The following is a 17,935-nucleotide window of genomic DNA, read 5'->3' on the forward strand; positions in this document are numbered from 1 at the left end:
CTCATTAGGGAATAAGGGTGGGTGCCACTGCCTGCCAGCTGTGGCTGCCATCCAGCTGGCCTGACTTTGTGGTCACTTCTTGTGGGCAGCAGCAGCCCACAGGCAGCAAAAGAAAACGGAAGTAGCCATCCTCACCATGGAGACGCGTTCTAGTTACTCTGCAGTGCCAACTGCTTGTGCTCACAGCCGTTCTGTTCAAAGATGCCTGACTCCCCTAATTGGTTCAGAAACACTAGCTTGCAGGGCGATGAAAGCTAACGGGCAGTTTCCAGAGTCCGTTAGGGTGTGATCTTACCCACCCCACTTGCTGTGCTTTTAGATCCACTGCTAGAGAAGCATAAGAAGCAGACAGGTGGTAACTGCCAAGACCTACCGTGGAGGTTCTGGCCACACCACCACACCACAGCAACATGTAAAGAGGCGCACAGAATGTGATCTGGGTGTCCAGAAGCCATGTTTGAAGCTGTAGCAGCCTGGCTTTGAGATCTGAAGCAACCTGCCCCATCTCTGCTGGGAGGCCTGGATTTCTTCATCTCTCAAATGTGGAAGTTGGACCAGATGGTCTGTGAGGGCTTATTTTGAGTAGATATCATCTAATGCTCAATGATTCTAAATGCTAGCATATCTGTTTTAAGGATGTGCCATTTGTGTAGAAGGGAAAAAAGTCATACTCATGTACAGACATGTGACTCAGAAGCATGGACCTCTTCTTAAACGTTGCGCATGCCCAGCCTCTTAGGACGGCATCTGTCACCACACTGAGTGTCCTGTGAAAGCCACACTCAGGGACCCAGCTCTGTCTGCTCTGCAATCTGGTTTGTCCCCTGGTATCTTGGACTTCTGTCTTTGTACCCCCATCAACGTGGCACCCAGAAGCCAGAGTTCATCAGCACACGCACGCCCTAGGTGTGCTTTAGGACAATTAACCTGGCCAGTCAGCTAAGAAATGGGCACATCCAGTCCATCACATGACACCCCAGACACACAGTCCATTTGTTGGGGTCTACCCAGCAATGGTTCTGTGCCTTACACATCCCACATTGCCACAGGCTTGTCTTGAGCTCTTCCTAGCTCTCAGCCTACACACGGGCACCCATCTTCTCTGCTAACCCTCCCTCCTCAGCCCTCAACCAGACCCAGCAGGATCTCCCATGATGATACCCACAGTCTGATCCTGGGCATCCTTCACTTGGTTATAACATGATGGTCTAGCCTGAGGTCCTTCCAGCAGTAACTCTCCAAGGATGACCCTCTGTGCTGGCAGCACAAATATCCTTTGGGAGGTAGCTAGAAATCAGAGTGCCAGTTTGCCTCAGCCCTGGATCTGTGGGTCAAAGCTCCCTGGACCACTCAGACACCTGCTTGTTAGTACAAAGTCCCCGTATTCATAGTCTTAGGAGGTCAAGAGTCCCAGTTAGAGGACATCCTTGGATAGCAAATTTTCTCGCCCTCTCCCAGGACCAGTTAAGGCTTCTGGGAAAGAACATTAAAAAATCAGGGTGCTTAGTGGCCCAGTGAGGAAGTGGCCCAGGAAGATTCCATGCAGAGAAGGCATAGGCTTGTCATAGCAACTGGACCTCACAGCTGCAGAGAACCACAGCAATGGGGTCACACAACAGCTAGGCTAAGGGGTGGATCATAGGAAAGGTGGCCTTTTAACATTCAGGTTCCAGGGTCAGCAGAACAAGGCTTTCTATCCCTATTTCTCCGGACAGTTTCCGCCACCAGCTGAGCTGGAAGCCGAGTTAGGCATCGCTGGTGCCTAACCATCTGGGAAGCTGAGACACCCAAAGCCCTCCCCACCTTACCTTCCTGTAATGCAGAGATTTATAGTACTTCCCTAGATCTCGCACCTTAGAACTTTCCTGGTGAATCTGGGACATGGGGGAGATGCCAGATGGGCAGGAAGAAGCCATGTTTTATATTTAGAAAAAGTTACAAGAGGAACGTTACCTAGAGAATAAATAAATCCACATGGGTTCTCTTCATTACGTGCCTTCAGTTACCTGTCCCAGGTGAGCCTCCCCTCTACAAACCCTCCTTCTTCCCATCCCTTCACACAACTCCCCATCCCCACTTCCACCCCAGCCCCACCCCCACACCTATCACTTACTTGGCCCATCGCTCCTCTTCCTGCTGTGTCTGGGACACACCAACAATGCCTTCTGGCAGGCACATGGTTTACAGACACCCCAGACTCACCAGGCAGAACCCACATCCCACAGGGGTTTCAGAACAACCTCTCGGCACTATTGAGGGCATTTCCACGATACACAGGAAGGGCAGGTCAAGCCCACTTCTCCAGAAGGGGTTCTTACCATTCGTGGGCAGCTGGTCCTTAAGGGCAGCCACTACAGAAGTCACCCAGGGACTGCTCTGAAGCCCCAGGCTCAAGACCAGGCTCCCGGCAGCTGGCTCTGCATGGCACCCTCTGGGGAAAGTGAGGCTGAAGCAAGCAGTTGCCCCGGGGCCAGCGCTCTGAGCACCCTGGGGGATGTGCCTGTGGCTTTTCTCATCGCTGTCACCACGGTTCTTTCACAAAGAACCCACTACATTGCACAGTTCCTCCCAAATCTGCTCCAGTGCCTGTTGGGAAATCAACAATTCGCACAGGCCTTTCCCGATACAGATTCTAGAGGACTTCTTTTTTTTTCCCTTTCCCCTCCTATCTCAGCTTTAAAAAAAAAATGGCTGAGGTCACAGGATACAATGGCCAAGCCTGTGTCACTGACCAGATGACTCCCACCCCCAGACCTGATAACAAGGGCACCTTTGTCTACTGAATTTTAGGCAGGACTCCCTGGGCCTGCCTTATCCCTGCTGGGAGAAGTTTCAGCCAACTTATTCCCAAATCTAAATCAGGGCTCTGGCCCGGGCCCTGGCTCCAGCTGTGTGAACCCAAGGCCTGATAAAAGCCAGCAAGAAAAGAACAGGGAATTTCTAGAAAGGACCATTGTGTGAAACTCTTCTCTGGCTTTGGCCTTCAATCGACACTCACTACTGCTGAGGCTGAAGTGAAGACAGGGCTGGACCCAGGAACAATACTGTATCCACCACCTAAATCGGTTAGGTAGGAACCTGAATCCCCAGGGATCTCATGTTCCATTTGGAAGCTTACTGGAAGCCGGGGAGTCATGCTACATGGGGTGAAAGCTTATTGAGCTAAAATGAGAACCCGATTTTAGATTCCCAGAACTCAAGAAAGCCAGAGACACACGGTAGATATGTCTATAACCACAGAAGTTGTAGGCAAGATAGAAGACAGACAGCAGAATCCCTGGGAGCTCCCGAGCCATGTAGCCTCAGGCATGGAATGACAGAGATACCATTTCAACAAGGGGAAAGGCTCATACTTGAGCTTGTCCTCTGACTTCTGCAGGCATGCCATGTCACACAGATACCTGTGTTTACACACCCACCCACACATGCACACATGCACACACACATACACAAGTATGCGCATGTGCACACATGCAGAGAAAAACAAATAAATAAATAGAAGCCTTCTGGAGCTGCTGAAGATTTAGCATTTAAATTATCTATTTCTGCGTTCACTTTCTGTTACAAACTGTGGGACTTTAGCAACTGATTGTGTTTTCTGGGCTGGGGATCAAATTCAGGACCACCTTCTGCATGCTAGACAAGCATGCTACCATGAAGCTGCATCTCCTGACTGGCAAATCAGACCGTCACCCAGGGATGGGGTTATATTAGGGTCTTGCTGCTGTTATCCCACTACTCTGAGATCTCAGGCAAGGCAGCTAAGTTTCAATTCTTTTTCAGATGCTAAGTAGAGACACTCTCATATCTTTCTAAATGGTTGAGGGGATCGGAGGGGGAAATAAACCAAGCATGCAGGGCAGTGAGGATGCTGTTGTGACGTTACTATCACCAGTGGGTGAGAGGGAGTGAGCTGTACTGGGCACAAGGAAAAGTCTACATTTGACAATGAAAAGTAAATGAGCTAAGTGAAAAATGCACGGGTCATTGTCCCAAAGATATAAACATGGCCAGCAAGGAGACAGAAAGATGCTTAACATCAGGGAAATGCTAGTGAAAACCACAGTGAATTATCGCCTTGCATCCTTTTTTCTTTTTCAAGAACAAGGGTTGACGAGGGTGTAGAAGAATTGAAAACCCTTGTGTGTATTTCGGATGAGAATATAAAGTAATAGCATTCTTAGGGAAAATAGCATGGCTATTCCTTAAAAAACTTAAACAGAATCACCCTAAAATCCAGTCACCCTACATCTGGCTATACACCCCCAAAGAGCTGAAAGGAAGGGTTTGAAGAGATATTTACACATTCTTGTTCATGACAAAAAAAAAAGTCCAAGTGCCCATTGATGGATAAATGAATAAACACAAAGTTGTCTAGGGTCTGAGGAGATGGTTTAGTTGGCAAACCACAAACATGTATGTACGCATGAGGACCTGAGTTTGTATCCCCAGCACTGGTCACACATGTCAGTAACCTTAGCACTGGGGACAGGGAGGCATGAAACAGAGGCAAGTGGATCCCTGAAGCCTTCTAGCTAGCCAGTCTAGCCAATCAGAGAGCTCCAAGAGACCCTGTCTCAAAATATAAGGTGGAGAGCATTTAAGATGCTTAACGTTGGTCTCTGACCTACACACACACACACACACACACACACACACACAAAGTTGTGCGACAATAACAAACACAGTAATCAGTCTGTCTTTAACAAGGAAAGAACACACATTCTGACATATGCCACAATATAGGTGAGCTTTAACATTATGCTAATTGAATTGAACTCCTCAAGATGGCTTAAGTTCTGTATGACTCCACTTAGGTGAGGTTCTTAGGGCAGCCAAGCTCGGAGACAGAAAGGAGAATGGTGCTGCCAGAGACTGGAGGATAGAGAGCTGCCTGGTGGTCCAGTTTTAATTCTATAAGATGAAAAGGTTTGGCAGATGGGTGGTGAAAATGGCGCACAGCACATGAAAATCTGAAAGACTCAGGGATAACATGGTTATCCATAACAGGGAAACAGATTCCGAGTTTCATTTGGTTTTATTCATGGTCCTCCTTTCTTCAGGGTTGGCTCTGAGAAATAAACTAACGAGTCTCCATTTCTGTAATCAGGCTGACGTCTACATCCAGGGCCATAGACACAAAGGAGAGGCAGCAGGGAGCTCGCAATTGAGCAGCAAGAGACTGGTAGTCATTTCCATAGAGCCAGACACGACTGACCCACAAGGCATTATTCTTTGTTTCAGTTGGGTTGAAAACTATCGACCCAAACAGGCCGCTTTGCTGTAGGCCCTGGTCCTCTGCAGGATGAATCGGGTTGTGTTACAATGATAATTAACAAGAAGGAACATCTGGTTATGGTGATGACTCACTTTTCCTAAATGCTTCATAGTTATGAAGGGAGAAGTTTTTCACCCCCGCACAGTCTCCAGGGGATAGGGTCTCAGGCATCCCCTCCCTCACGTGTGGTCCCTGGGTTCCGTAATCAATTAGCCAGCTAATAGTTACTAATCATCCTTTCCCGGTGCTACGGAGGATGCGAGCACTATTACAGTAGTGTCCAACTCTTAAAATTTGAAAGGTAGAGATAAGTCACAAACGGGGGTGGGGATGGGGGAGGGGAGAAACAGCTTTCAAGACAGACTGTAGCCATGCCAAAAGGCTAAGTCTGGAGACAATAAGTGCTTTCAGAATCCAGGGAGGGCGGGATCCCTGTGGGCTGGGAGGATGAAGGGAGGCTTCTGAGAAGATAAAGAATTTGCCCCACAGGGGGGATAAAGAGGAAGGGCTTAACCCAAGTGCCAGGGGCATGATGCAAGAAGCACAAAGCAGCTGGGTATCCAATGAGACGAGGGCAGTGGGAGAAAGTGAAGTTGGTTCCAAAGAGAACGGGAAAAGCCAGAACCAGATCCAAGCTGGGATGGGAACCAGTTTAGGGGTGAGGCGTAGAGTTTATTGGCTCTAGACCCAAGTTCAGTCCAAGTGTGTTACCATGACTTGAAGGTCTACCTGTCGTCTGTGTTCCACGTGGGCCGTGGAGGTCAGTCTGGCCCTGGATATGTGGAGCTGGTGGCAGTGTAGAGAGAGAGTGGCCAAACCCTGTAGGTGAGTTCAGGGTTCATAAGGAAAGATGGGGGAGCTGAACTCGAGACACAAGAGAGCAAATCCTCTCCTGACCCATGCTCTCTGCACTCAAATCCTCTTCCCCCATCCCCTTTCTTGGTGTGCACTGTCCCCCAAGGCCTTCTCCAAGACTCTTAGAGGAAGGAATCAGGTCCTTATCCCATCTTCCTCTGTCCTCACCCAGGGCCCAATGTTCAGGGCTCCACAGAGGATTTAATACAATGTCTCACACATCAAACAAGGAAGGGATTCCAGCATGTCATAATTTATCCTGCTTGTCTAAGAAAACACTCCTTGATACCTAGAGGGCCTGACCCCTGCTTATCTTGGGAAGGGGAGGATGGATTAGCTGATCCGAGGCCCAGGAGGAGCTGGTGGGTCCTGAGCTTAAAGAGAAGATGCTAATATGAGCTGCTATTGGACAAAGGAAAAACACAGCCCCAAGGAGCGGCAGCTCCAGGTCTGAGGTGTGCAAGGCAGAGGTTGATGGATAGGCAGCCAAGTTCCAGGATGCAGCATGTAGAAGGTTCTATACATCCATACCACAGAAAGATCCCCAATACTGACTGAACAAATCAGAAATGGTGTTCAGTTTTTAAAACCCTCTGAGAGATGGAGAGATGACTCAGTGGGTGATGGAGACTGCTACGAAACCTGACTAATGCCTGAGTTAGGTCCCCACTATTCTAAGGGGTCCCCCAGCTCAGTGTCTCCCAGCTTCAGTCATTCTTAGTCTGCTGCTACAAATGATCACACCCCTGTGTCATAGAAACACTGATATTTTTATTTTTTTTTTAAAGCAGTGCTGAGCATAAAATTTGGGGCCACATACATATTAGGGAAGCCCTCCACTACTGAGCCATAACCCTGGTCTACTCAAAAGTTTTGAACTAATAGCCAACTTAAATTAAGCCTAGGTCTAAGGAATAACATCTAAGAAATCACAGGTATGGTTTGGTGGTTTTATTTTTTTTTCTATCATCCACAAAAGTAAATACACTTAAAAGCTGTCATCTCCACATGATCTAAAATTACCTGGTGGATCTTTCATTATAAACTCAGTGATTGTTAGGAAACATTCAGGTTGCATAGAAAAGCAGCCTGGCGCATCTAGAAAATAGTCCAGGGATTGCTTTTGCAATCCTAGAAAACCAAACCTGAATTCCCTGAAGGCACACAGCTCTGACTCACTGTGGGGAAGAAAAGGGGCAGAGAAGGGAAACAGAAGTGAGGCCCACGGTAGGGGTGCTGGAAGCTGCTCAGGGGATGCCAGTCAACTTGCGACTGACTCACTATTGAGTTAGCAAAAAGAAGAAAAGAAAGAAGGAAGAACCTACTCAATCTTGAGAGAGACAAAGACAACTGGAGAAACCACTCAGGAGTTACAAGGTCAGCAGAAGAGAGGAGAAAGATGTCTTCCAGAGCAAGGGTGGGCTGTGGGAGGGGAAAACCACATTTGCGCCTTCACTGCCTGCCCCCTGAGTAGAGATGCATGCAAGCTATGCCTTCGCCAGTCCCTGTTTCTAACTGGAGGGACAGGATTGGCAGCAATCTCATGCCCCTCTGGGCACTCATGTATCAAGGACCTACCCTTCCTTGTACACCTGCCACTGAAGCCTAGAAGTTGCCAGCAAACCGGGCAGCAGGGAGCGCAGGGAGATGCAAGAGGTTTGGCAAGTTGCTCACCTGCTCTGAAAGTCACTGTGAAACTGAAATGGGAAACTGGACAGAGGCGCGCGCACATGTGTGCTTGCGTGCGTGCATGCATGTGTGTGTCTGTGTGTGTGTTTGCGTGTGTGTGTTATGAAAACCATGGGTTAGTCGCTAGAAAGGAAGACAACTTTCCTGCAAGCAAAAAAGGCACAGAGGTCAAGAGGTGTCCACATGCTGCATTTGGAGGTATATGCCATGTGCGTGCTGTGTGCTAGCACAGGAGCCATGAGAATGAGAAGAAAGGGGGCTGGGATGGTAGGAGAGGTGACCCCAGATGAGGAAACGCCAAGCTGAAACCTCAAAGGAAGAACGCATCTCAGAAAACAATTTAGAAGAAACTCGGGAAACTGTCAGAAGTCGTGACCTCGGAGAGAGGAAGAGAAAGTCGGAGTGGAAAAACACTGCTGAGATCAAAGGGATGACCTAAGGATGGAAACGCGTGAGTGGGGGCTCACGACAGGAACCTGCTCACTCAGATCCACATCGGTGGAGCGGTGGATAAGCGCTGCTATGGAAATACGGAATTTGGAACTGAGCAGGATGGCACATGTCTGGGAGGACTCAGGAGGTAGCAGCCTGAGGACTAGATGCCCAGAGTCATTTTCAGCTACACTGTGAGTTTGGAAGCCCTGTTGTCTCAAAAACGATAAGGAACGAACAAAAAAATAAATGGGACTGGGATTGTGGCTCAACTGGTAGAGCACCTGCCCACCGGCGTGGAGCTGGACCTTTGACACCACTTAACCCTGCAACCCCGGCCAGTGCTCAGGAGGCAGAGGTGAGAGAGCCGCGAATTCGAGGTCTTCCTTAACTATGTTAAAGTTATATTAGATCGCAATATAAATATATGTATGCTCTGTTACTGTTTAACAGGCTGCAAATGGGACCCTCTTTCCCAAAGCTTTGCAATCACGGGCATACCCAAGCATGCTGTGCTAACATTTCATGTGTGACAGAAACAGGATGGCTTGTCTTGGGCGTGCAAGGGAAGACACCACCCACTTAGCCTCTAGGCACTGAGAGTGAAATCTACCTCAGGGAGATGACAATGGGGAAGCCTCCACTCAGGTGTGAGCCATTTCTTGCTCTGTGTAGACAGCGAGCTGGGCTGTGTGGCAGATTTTCCACATCAGGGATAAAAGCTTGTCCTTTCGACTCTCCGTCCCCTCTTAAGGAATCCGTCTTGAATCTGGACCGTGGTAGTGGGAGGCAATACTTTAATGTTCACTTGATAACATCTTGCCATTTTACAGATGGGGAAGTTGAGGGCCGGAGACTAGGAATGAACACCAAGCCTCCCAGGTCTCAATACAGAGTGCCCTCCGGCTGCCCTGAACTTGATGTGAGCATTACAATCTAACCACTGAGGCTACGGAATGATCTGTGGTCAGCGGTACAGCAGCAGCCAAAGCCTGGCTTAGGACCTTAGCGCTCCTCGGGGAGGGGTGACACTGACAGCCACTTCCCATTTATTTGTGGCCAGTGAGCCCTGTGGAGGAAGAGGCCCAGGGAGGAAACATCTGTGCACACAGAGTGATGTCAGGAGCCCCTTGGTTTTCCCTTTGTCAAATCCTCTTTATCTATCTTCCCTACCCTACAATTCAGCACTCCGCCAAACAGGAGGGCCTGGAAGATTCCATGGCTTCTGGAGAGAACATCCTACAGAGATTTCCAACATGAGATGTTTGGGACTGCCCGGGGCTAGGATCAGGAGTATAGGCAAGCAGAAGCCCCACAAGCCACTCACTTGGCAGCCTCAGATATCCGCTTGCCCCAAACCCAAACCCAGCTTCTGGTCTTCAGATGGTCCCAGAAAAAGCACACACTAGGTTCCAATCACATTTTGATAGTTGCATAAGCTTGGAAAATCACTTCCCTAAGTGAAACTGCTCTCCTCCCCAGCACATACAAATAAAAATACAAGCCAGTATGGATGACACATGGTAGAGCCCGCACTGAGTCTGGGGCCTAGCTTGGACTATACAGTAAATCTCTATCTAACAGAGGTTTGGTGACCATTCAGCCAGCGGGTAGGGAAGCTGGCAGAAACGGATTTGCTTTGCAAAGCTTTCCATCACCCGCTAAGTCTCTGGGTGACCTTTGTGAGCTGCCATTGGCTGAGAGCGTCCTGGCTCACTTGCTGATGCCGCCTGGGCCTTCCTAATAGACACTGTGCGGGATTCCCCCAGAACAACACTGTCTAACCTTCCTGACACTTACCAGGCTGACGAGCAGGAGGAAGGACAGGAGCAAGGTTCCGAGGACCACCACCTGCCATTCTTGTGGACATAGGACTGTCGTGGAGAGCAGCTGGCTGAGGCCACTTGAGTTTCCCCTTTGTGAATCCTCGTCTGACTACTTCTCCACCACCAAGACTCAAAGCTCTAGCCAGACAAGGGGGCCGGAAGACACAGAGATTTTCAGGGCAAGGTGTGTAGTGCCTGCTTCCGGACCTCCAACAAGAGGTGCAGACCATCATGCAAAGGCCCTGCTATCCTTCCTGAGATGAGCCACACATGCCTTTGCTTTTTTTCCTATAGGCGCTTACCTCAAAAGGAGACAGATTAAATAGGGGGACATGGGGACCTAAGTTTCCCCCATTTCCCGCCCATTGAATAACTGCAGTCAGTTCCAGTGCCTGTGTTTTGGCATGAGATCCGATGTGTTTGCTGCCCTTAGGTGCTGCACAATGTCTGTTGGGCTCCAGGAGGTTGATGCATATTAGCTTATTTGAGTCTTGGGGGAATTCTTATTTTCAGTTCCTAGCGTGGTTTGAAGCTGTTGTTCTGTCTCTAAGCCTACTACTGATTCCTCCTCACCCCAGGCTGCCCCTGAGTCCCTGTACTGAACCTCTGCTGCCTCCCAAGGCAAAGACTCTAGTCTGCAGAGGAAGCCAGGCAGCCAGCCGCCTCATTATCCCTTTGACCCCAGGGAAGGCAATGCTAGTAGGGAGGCTGGTTAACTGGAGAGGAAGCCAGCAGCAGGGGGAAGTGAACTGTTAAGAAGGTAAGTGGCAAAATCACAGCACATGCATTCGTACAAGCGAGAGCTCTTACCAGCATCGCATGGGGTGAAACGTCTCCCAGGAGGTGGCTACTGAGTGCTGAACAGCCGCCTGCAGTTTTGTCTGGACTCTGACAGAACTAGGAGCTCTCGCAGGGAGCTTCTACTCATCCGCCAAAGCAAGAGGCAGAGGCAGCTAGAGACTAGGCTCCCACATTCACCCGCTAATCGTGTGAGCCTCCTCCCCTCTACACTAAATTCTGAAAACCTGGAAAGGGACCGTCTCCTGGGAGGTGTACCCCCACCCTGCTTAACTTCTCCACCCAGCGCTGCTCTGGCTGAAGTGGCCTGGGATGAGCACTCATCAGCTACTTACAAGCACAAAGAGAGTCTTTTATTCAAATCTGTCTCCAGACACAGATGTGCATAAGAAATGCATGAGATGGGGCTCAATTGACTGAATGCCTGCCCAGCATACATGAAGACCTAAGTTCAATTCTCAGAAGTCATCAACTGGCCAGGCTGATACGTGCCTGTAGTCCCAGCACTCAGGAGGTAAAGGCAGAAGTACCAAGAAGTTCAAGTTGATCCTTGGTTGTCTTAATGAGTTTGAGGCCAGCCTGGACTACAAGGAACCCTGTTTGTATGTGTGACATCAGGGGTCAAGTTGGCTTCTTCCCAGACTCTGAGCAGTACCCGTAAGCTTATCTGGCACGTGGACGTCTCTTTTTCTGGAATGACCTGTGTACCAAGAGTAGAGCCAGGAAGAAAAACTGGAAGAGTCTAGCGGGCGGAGACAGCAGTGCCCATGTGCCAGTCTGCTTCGCAATGGGAGGGGCACTTACATTTAACCCCAACCCCAGTTCCCCAAAGCACATAGAAATGAAATGGGCCAGGGAGACAAGGTCATCGGTGGATTGGCTGGAGTCTGAGAAACAACGTTCTCAAGGGCTTTGGGACAATTCTCCAAGTAATCCATTTGGAAAGGGCTCACATAGACTGTCTACTGCAGCAATCAAAGCCCTTAGCCCGAAAGGCAGCTGGAAGTGACCAAGTGATTGTGAAATGGCGTGTGAGTTACCAGCAGGGGATTTGAAACCAGCATATGGGTGTCCCTTTTCTAGATGCTATAAAGAACCTGAAGGTGGTGGCACATGCCTTTAATCCTGGCTCTTAGGAGGCAGAGGCAGGAGGACAGTTAGGGCTACACACAGAGAAACCCTGTCTCAAAACAAAACAAAACAAAATAAAAAGAACTGGTAGTGTATTTTCATTCAAAGACCTCTAACACCTTGAATGCCTGGTTATCCTTGCTAAGTCTGAACAGCCCACCTGGTCCCTTGGAATGAGACTCAATTCCCTGGATGTGGTTCTACAGCCATATACTTTCCCTAAAGGTCAGCTGAAGGTGCCAATCTCGTTTGTTTTTTTAGGTTAGAATACAACCCTAAGAGTACTCAGGATGGAGACTTAATAACTTAATATCCAATGCAACAATGTTAGGAGTTGGGCCCTTTAAGTGCTAATTAGCTCAGGAGGGCCCTGCCTTCATAGGTAGATTAGTGTTGCTATCTCCAGAGTGGCTTAGTCACTTTGAGGATGGGCTTGCTAACAAAACAAGTCTGGCCCCTTTTTGCATGTGACTCCCTTGGACTCTATTGTCTTTCTGCCTTCCACTATGGGATGACACCCCAAGAAGTCCCTCCATCAGATGTTGCCACCATGGTTTCAGATTTCCAGAACTCTACAACTATGTATCAAGTAAATTTCTAGACTTTGTAACTTACTTAGTTGGCAGTATTAGGATGACACAAAGCAGACTAAGACATTCACCAACATTTCATCAATGAATCTACAGACGGGAGAGTCAGTGGTCAACCAAAGGGGACGAAGATGGCTGAAAGAGTGGCTCAGTGGCTAAAAGCATATACTGCTCTTGTGGAGGGTTTGCTCTCCATGTACCCATGTCAAAGAGTTCACAAAGATTTGTAACTTCAGCTCCATGGGCTCTGACATGCTCTTCTGGCCTCCAAGGGGCAACGGCATTCCAGGGCACAATTCCAAATTGCAGGGATTATGGGCATGCACCACACACCTGGCAGAAATAGACTCTTTAACACTTGCGGTGGACATGGGTGCACGGAATTTTTCACACACATCCCCACGCACCCACGTGAAATAACAATGACCACACTCTGGCCTCAGGGACGGTGATCCGCAGAGGCGGGTGGGGACTCTGGCACACCAGAGAGCACACTGGAGAGCCAGCAGCAGCACATCAGAGCCCCGAAGAACAGCAGGCTGCGAGGAGCTGGAACTCTCAATTTTTGTTCTTGAAATGTGCTGATTTTAAGATGTTGATAATCAACTGAACAGTATTTAAATGAAACCTCATGGGGGGGCGGTAGACAGAAATAAAATCACAACGAAGTCACAAATCTCACTGTTCTGTTTTGATTTTGCCCACCGGTCACCAGCTGAGACTGCTGGTTTTATCTGTTGGCTATCAGCATACCCTGCCCTTTGAAGAGGGGCTTTTGATTTTAAAGAGCTGAAGGACACTTCCCCAGGCTGCCCGGCAGCAGATCTCTCCAAGCTGTCCAGTTTTCTGGCCAGGACCTCTTGCCACTGACCCTAGTGGGTGCATCTCAGTGCTGGTTTCTGGGCTATCAGTGGGCTCTTTCCAAGAACTGCATGTGTGATCATCTCTCTGCCTACCCTGAGAGCCCTGCTCCCCTGCCTGTTCTAAGCTTTCCTCTGTTGGTAGCACAGATACATTTTCCTGGGCAAAAGAGACCCTGGAAAATCTGTCCTATTTGGCTTCCTACCCATCAGCTGAAGAGAGTGTTGGAGAGAAAGGTGTGTGAAGATGACCAAAGAGGTTAAGGATTTGAGCCTGGGTGGGGACGATGCCTGGAGAGCTGACACAGTCATCATAGTGTCCAGAGAGTCATCACCCGGGGACATGGAGTCTGGTGGGAGGAGGGTGGGATCGGAGCCTCTCAGGAGGTATGAGGAATTCACTCCTGCAGGCCTCATGGACGTAGGAATGGGTGTCCTGGGGCATAGCGTGACAGTGACAGAGGTCTCCATGAACTTGGGTCACAGATGTCTTGCCCGAGGCTGTTAGATGGAGCTGTCCTGGGGCCTGAGCACAGCACCACAGGTCTTTTCTTACTCCTGTTTGCCTGTCAGAGAGAAGACAACAGCTCCATCCCTGCCGCCAGGCTGGCCACTTCCCAAACTGGGCAGCTTTATACTGCCTGTGCTTCTACAGGGGCTTCTCCAAATGGCGCTGCACACTGACCCCACCCAAGCCTGCCCTTCTCCTTCCTGGGGAGCCAGAGTTCTATTGGAAAGGGAATCCATAACCGTTCTGTTGGGATCCTGGGCTCATTGGGTCACCACTCTACTTGAGGCTGACAACTTCCAAACTTCTATTTCTTTTGAAAGTTTGATAAGTGCCAAAAAAAAGCACATTTTTCCCTAATGGACTAAAATCTACACTGACCCTTGCTATGCGTAGGCACTAAAACATCTTGTTTTTTTTGTGCTAGACACTGACGGCACGGAATGTGTGGCTTGGGACTCAAGATTCAAGAGACACTGATCCCCAGACATAATCCCATTTTACTGAATCTTTTCCTTTAGAGCTAGATGGGGTATTGACGACATCAGGCCTGTGACTAGAACTTGAAGGGCAGAGACAGGAGGATTGTTGATTCCAGTCTCGGCTATATTTTGAGATACTGTCAGAAAGAAAGGGAGGGGAGAGGAGGAGAGAGACAGACAGACAGACAGACTGATTGTAGAGTATAGTAACATGCACCTGTAGTTCTTCTAGGTATTCAGTAGGCTGAGGCAAGAAGACCAGACTCTGGGAGTTCAAGAGCAGCATGGGCAAAATAGTGGGACCAAATATTACAGAAGCAACAGAAAGAACAGGGTCGATGTCTTCAGACATACGCCCTTGAAATATTCGTTATGTACCTGATAGTATAGGAGAAGACACCAAAATGTGATATTCTAACAAAATGCTTGTCCTGTGTGGACCAAGATCCTCTAACGCCAGCTCGCCCTCTCCCAACTACTGGAGAACAGAAGAGCAGTCTGACACTTGTGGATGCTCGCAGTTGGCAAAGCATGCTGTCCTCAAGCAGGTCACACCCCCAGTGCATCCCAAAGCTGTCCTCTGTGGGATCACCCCAAATGTGACCCTAAATCACTGCAAGGCTGTGGGAAGATGGTCAGCATCCTCTGAGTGTCCCAAGGGAAACAAAGCCTCAGGAAAAGTAGCGAAATTGTCCCGTGGGTAGAAAGAGCTCGAATCCATATAAACACAAGTTTTCTGCACTTGAACTTTATGCTTGTTCCCAAAGCTGTCTTCAGGGTCTCATTATATAATCACATGCCCATTGCTTTTCTCCAGCTCGAATACAGAAAGGTGTACCCCTAACTAGGCTTCTCTTCTGAGGCTCCTCTGACTGTTAAGTGCCCTCCGTCTGCTGCCCTGCCTTGCAGCAGAAAGTGCACAGTGTGGCATCCGGGGTCAGAAGGTCCATACGGAACTCTTATTTTCCTGCCCCACTTGCTGTGTGACCTCCGCCAGAACATGTCACCTGTCTCTTATCTCCAATAGGAGAAAGATACCAGTTGATTCCCACAGACCTTCCCAGGCTTCTCCTGAGAACTCCAGCACATCAGTTGGAGCCTCTACAGAAACTCGCCACATGGTGGAAAGAAAAAAAAAATCAAAACCAAAGAAGAAAGATTCAAATAGGAGCGCTGAGGTAAGTCCACAGAAACCAGGAACACCTCCTTCTCGGACACCTATCCCATCCAAGTGGCTTACTTTCCTTTTTGGAACCTTGGTCACCATGCAAGCCAGACTTTCTAAAGTCATGAGGACCACAGAAAACAAAGAGGCACCAGAGTCCCTTGAAAGCAGCATCCACCCCTAACCCAAAAGGCTATTTAAGAAATCCTTCCCTGCCTGTAGGAGCTGTCGGGTCAACAGTTGAACCTGATCCTCCTAGCCTGGGGTACCTGCGTGAAAGATGGCCAAGGTGTCAGGGTCCCCACTCACCTTAGCCCTGCAGTTGATCCTCATACAAATCTGACAGGCTGGTCATTTTTTTTTTTTTTTGCCACAGTTTCCACATCCACTTCTTCCCCGTGGCATCCGCTAATTCACTGTGCAAAGCAGCATTTATATATAGAAAGTTGCAACCACGCAGGTTAGCATTAAAATAGAGCCTTGACGTTGCCGTGGCAACCAAACAAATGATATTCAAAAATGAAAGAGAAGTATTCTGCAATCGGAAAAGCATGTCCACAGCCTTCCAGGACAGCTGGGCTCCTTCCCCTGAGTGGGGTGGGACGGTCTCCAGAGGAGGACTCTGTTCTTAGGAATCTCCTCCATTAAGTCACCCTCTCTGGTTTCAGCTGAGGCCTCACTGGCTGCACAGGTTCTTTCCTAAAGCCAGCTCCTGCCTGGGGTGGATCCAAGGCCAAGCGGCTAGGTTTGTGGGAATATCCAGCTCAGGTATGCCAGATTGCAAATGCTCAGCCCATTAAGTTCCACAGGGAAGCAGCCCGGGTGTTATTACAAGAATGTCTCTAGAAACAAAGATGCCACTGCCTGCCTAAAACAGAGAGCCAAGAGGTCACCAGCCAGGTGAATGACATTTGGCAAACTAAACGGATCCTCTAGCTTAAAATAGTGTGTGTGTGTGTGTGTGTGTGTGTGTGTGTGTGTGTGTGTGTGTGTGATAGAGGGGAGCTGTCTAGAACCTTCTACTCTGGGATGTATATCTTTCCCCCTTGTTCCCTTGTTTAGTATGCCTCTTGGATAGAGCTGAACACCCCCCACCTTCATCCAGCATACAAGCTACTGGTTCCTAGATTCAGCATGTGGAACGTGGAATGGACTCCCTGTCATTGAAGCCAACCAACCCTCAAGAATGAGCACAGTCTCCAAGTCAGAAGGATCCTAGATAAGACTTGTGCCTTGGACTAGTCTCTGAGCCTTTCTGAGGCTCATTCTGAACTCAAGTGTGGTATGGAAAGGCTTGAATAAAGACTGTCGGTTCCAAGTGCAGGGAAGCTGCAGGTTGCAGAGTACTGAGAACTCTCAGAGGTGGCAGAGGGCACAGAAACGAAGTGGCAGTTTGCCATCATGCTAGGCACACACTTGCCATCAGACTCGGCACGCCTACTCTCAGGGATTTACCCATGAGAAATGAAAGCAAGTGTGCACATACAGTCTGACTCACAACCCTTCAGAGCAGTGACTGGCAGTGGGATCTTAAATGTCCACCAAAATCCGGAGTGTTGGGGGCTTGGTTTCCTACCTGCCTTTAGGAAGTGAAGCCTAATAGAAGTTTTTCTGGTCACTGTCCTTGAAGGAGACAGTGAAACCCAATCCTTTTCTCTCTGTTTTATGTCTCAACCTTGAGGTGAGCAGCTTGGCTCCAACAATCCCTCATCACCACGGTGCAATATATACCTCACCACAGGCCTCCAGCTGACAGAACACAGACATCACATGCTAAAAAGCAAGTGTCAAAGGTTATACAGTTTGTTATTCTATTCATGTGACAGTCCCAGACAAAGTCATGAAGATGGAGAAGGCGCCAGGAGTTTGGGTGGGGAAGGTATGAACGAAAAAGGCATGCAGAAAGAAAGGAAGTTTTGAGGCAGAATCTCACTATGTGACCTTGACTGGCCTGGAACTTGTTATGTAGACCAAGCTGGCCTGGAACTCATGGGAGAAACATTTTGTAAACAATGGAATATCTATATCCTGATTATCGGAGTGGCTATATGAACCTATATGTGTTAAAATTCATAGAACTACATGCAAAAAGGTCACTTTTAATACATGATAACTGGGAAATATATTATTTCACCTTGGGATAAAAAGAATAACAGTTGATGGTCAAGAGTATTCAGCTCAAACAAGGGGTCTTCACCCCTAAGCAGACGAGCCCTACTTATATTCATTACCAGTATTGTTTTCCATTTGACACGCACTATTTTGATTCTGGATCTAGTGTGATTCTTGGACAAGTAGCCGCAGCCACAATGGTACCTCTC

The 17,935-nt window shown here is 48.7% G+C and overlaps 1 protein-coding gene across 8 annotated transcripts in view; it reads right to left on the bottom strand.

Annotated features, from left to right (window-relative positions):
- Positions 1-17,935, bottom strand: part of Gas7 (growth arrest specific 7) — a 237,404-nt gene that overhangs the window by 102,110 nt on the left and 117,359 nt on the right. Inside the window, exon 1 of one of the 8 annotated variants that reach the window (XM_087910498.1) lies at positions 15,924-16,024. The exons of 4 other annotated variants lie outside the window; for them this stretch is intronic. In XM_087910498.1, coding sequence (XP_087766624.1) covers positions 15,924-15,947 — 24 coding nt within the window. In that variant the 5' untranslated portion in view covers positions 15,948-16,024. Of the gene's footprint in view, positions 1-2,318; positions 2,578-15,923; positions 16,025-17,935 lie in introns of those variants that run through there. 3 more of the 8 variants (XM_087910505.1, XM_087910500.1, XM_087910503.1) reach the window with 3 other exon arrangements.

Source organism: Myodes glareolus, chromosome 9, assembly GCF_982192425.1.
Source record: "Myodes glareolus chromosome 9, mMyoGla1.1, whole genome shotgun sequence".
NCBI classification, from domain to species: domain Eukaryota; kingdom Metazoa; phylum Chordata; class Mammalia; order Rodentia; family Cricetidae; genus Myodes; species Myodes glareolus.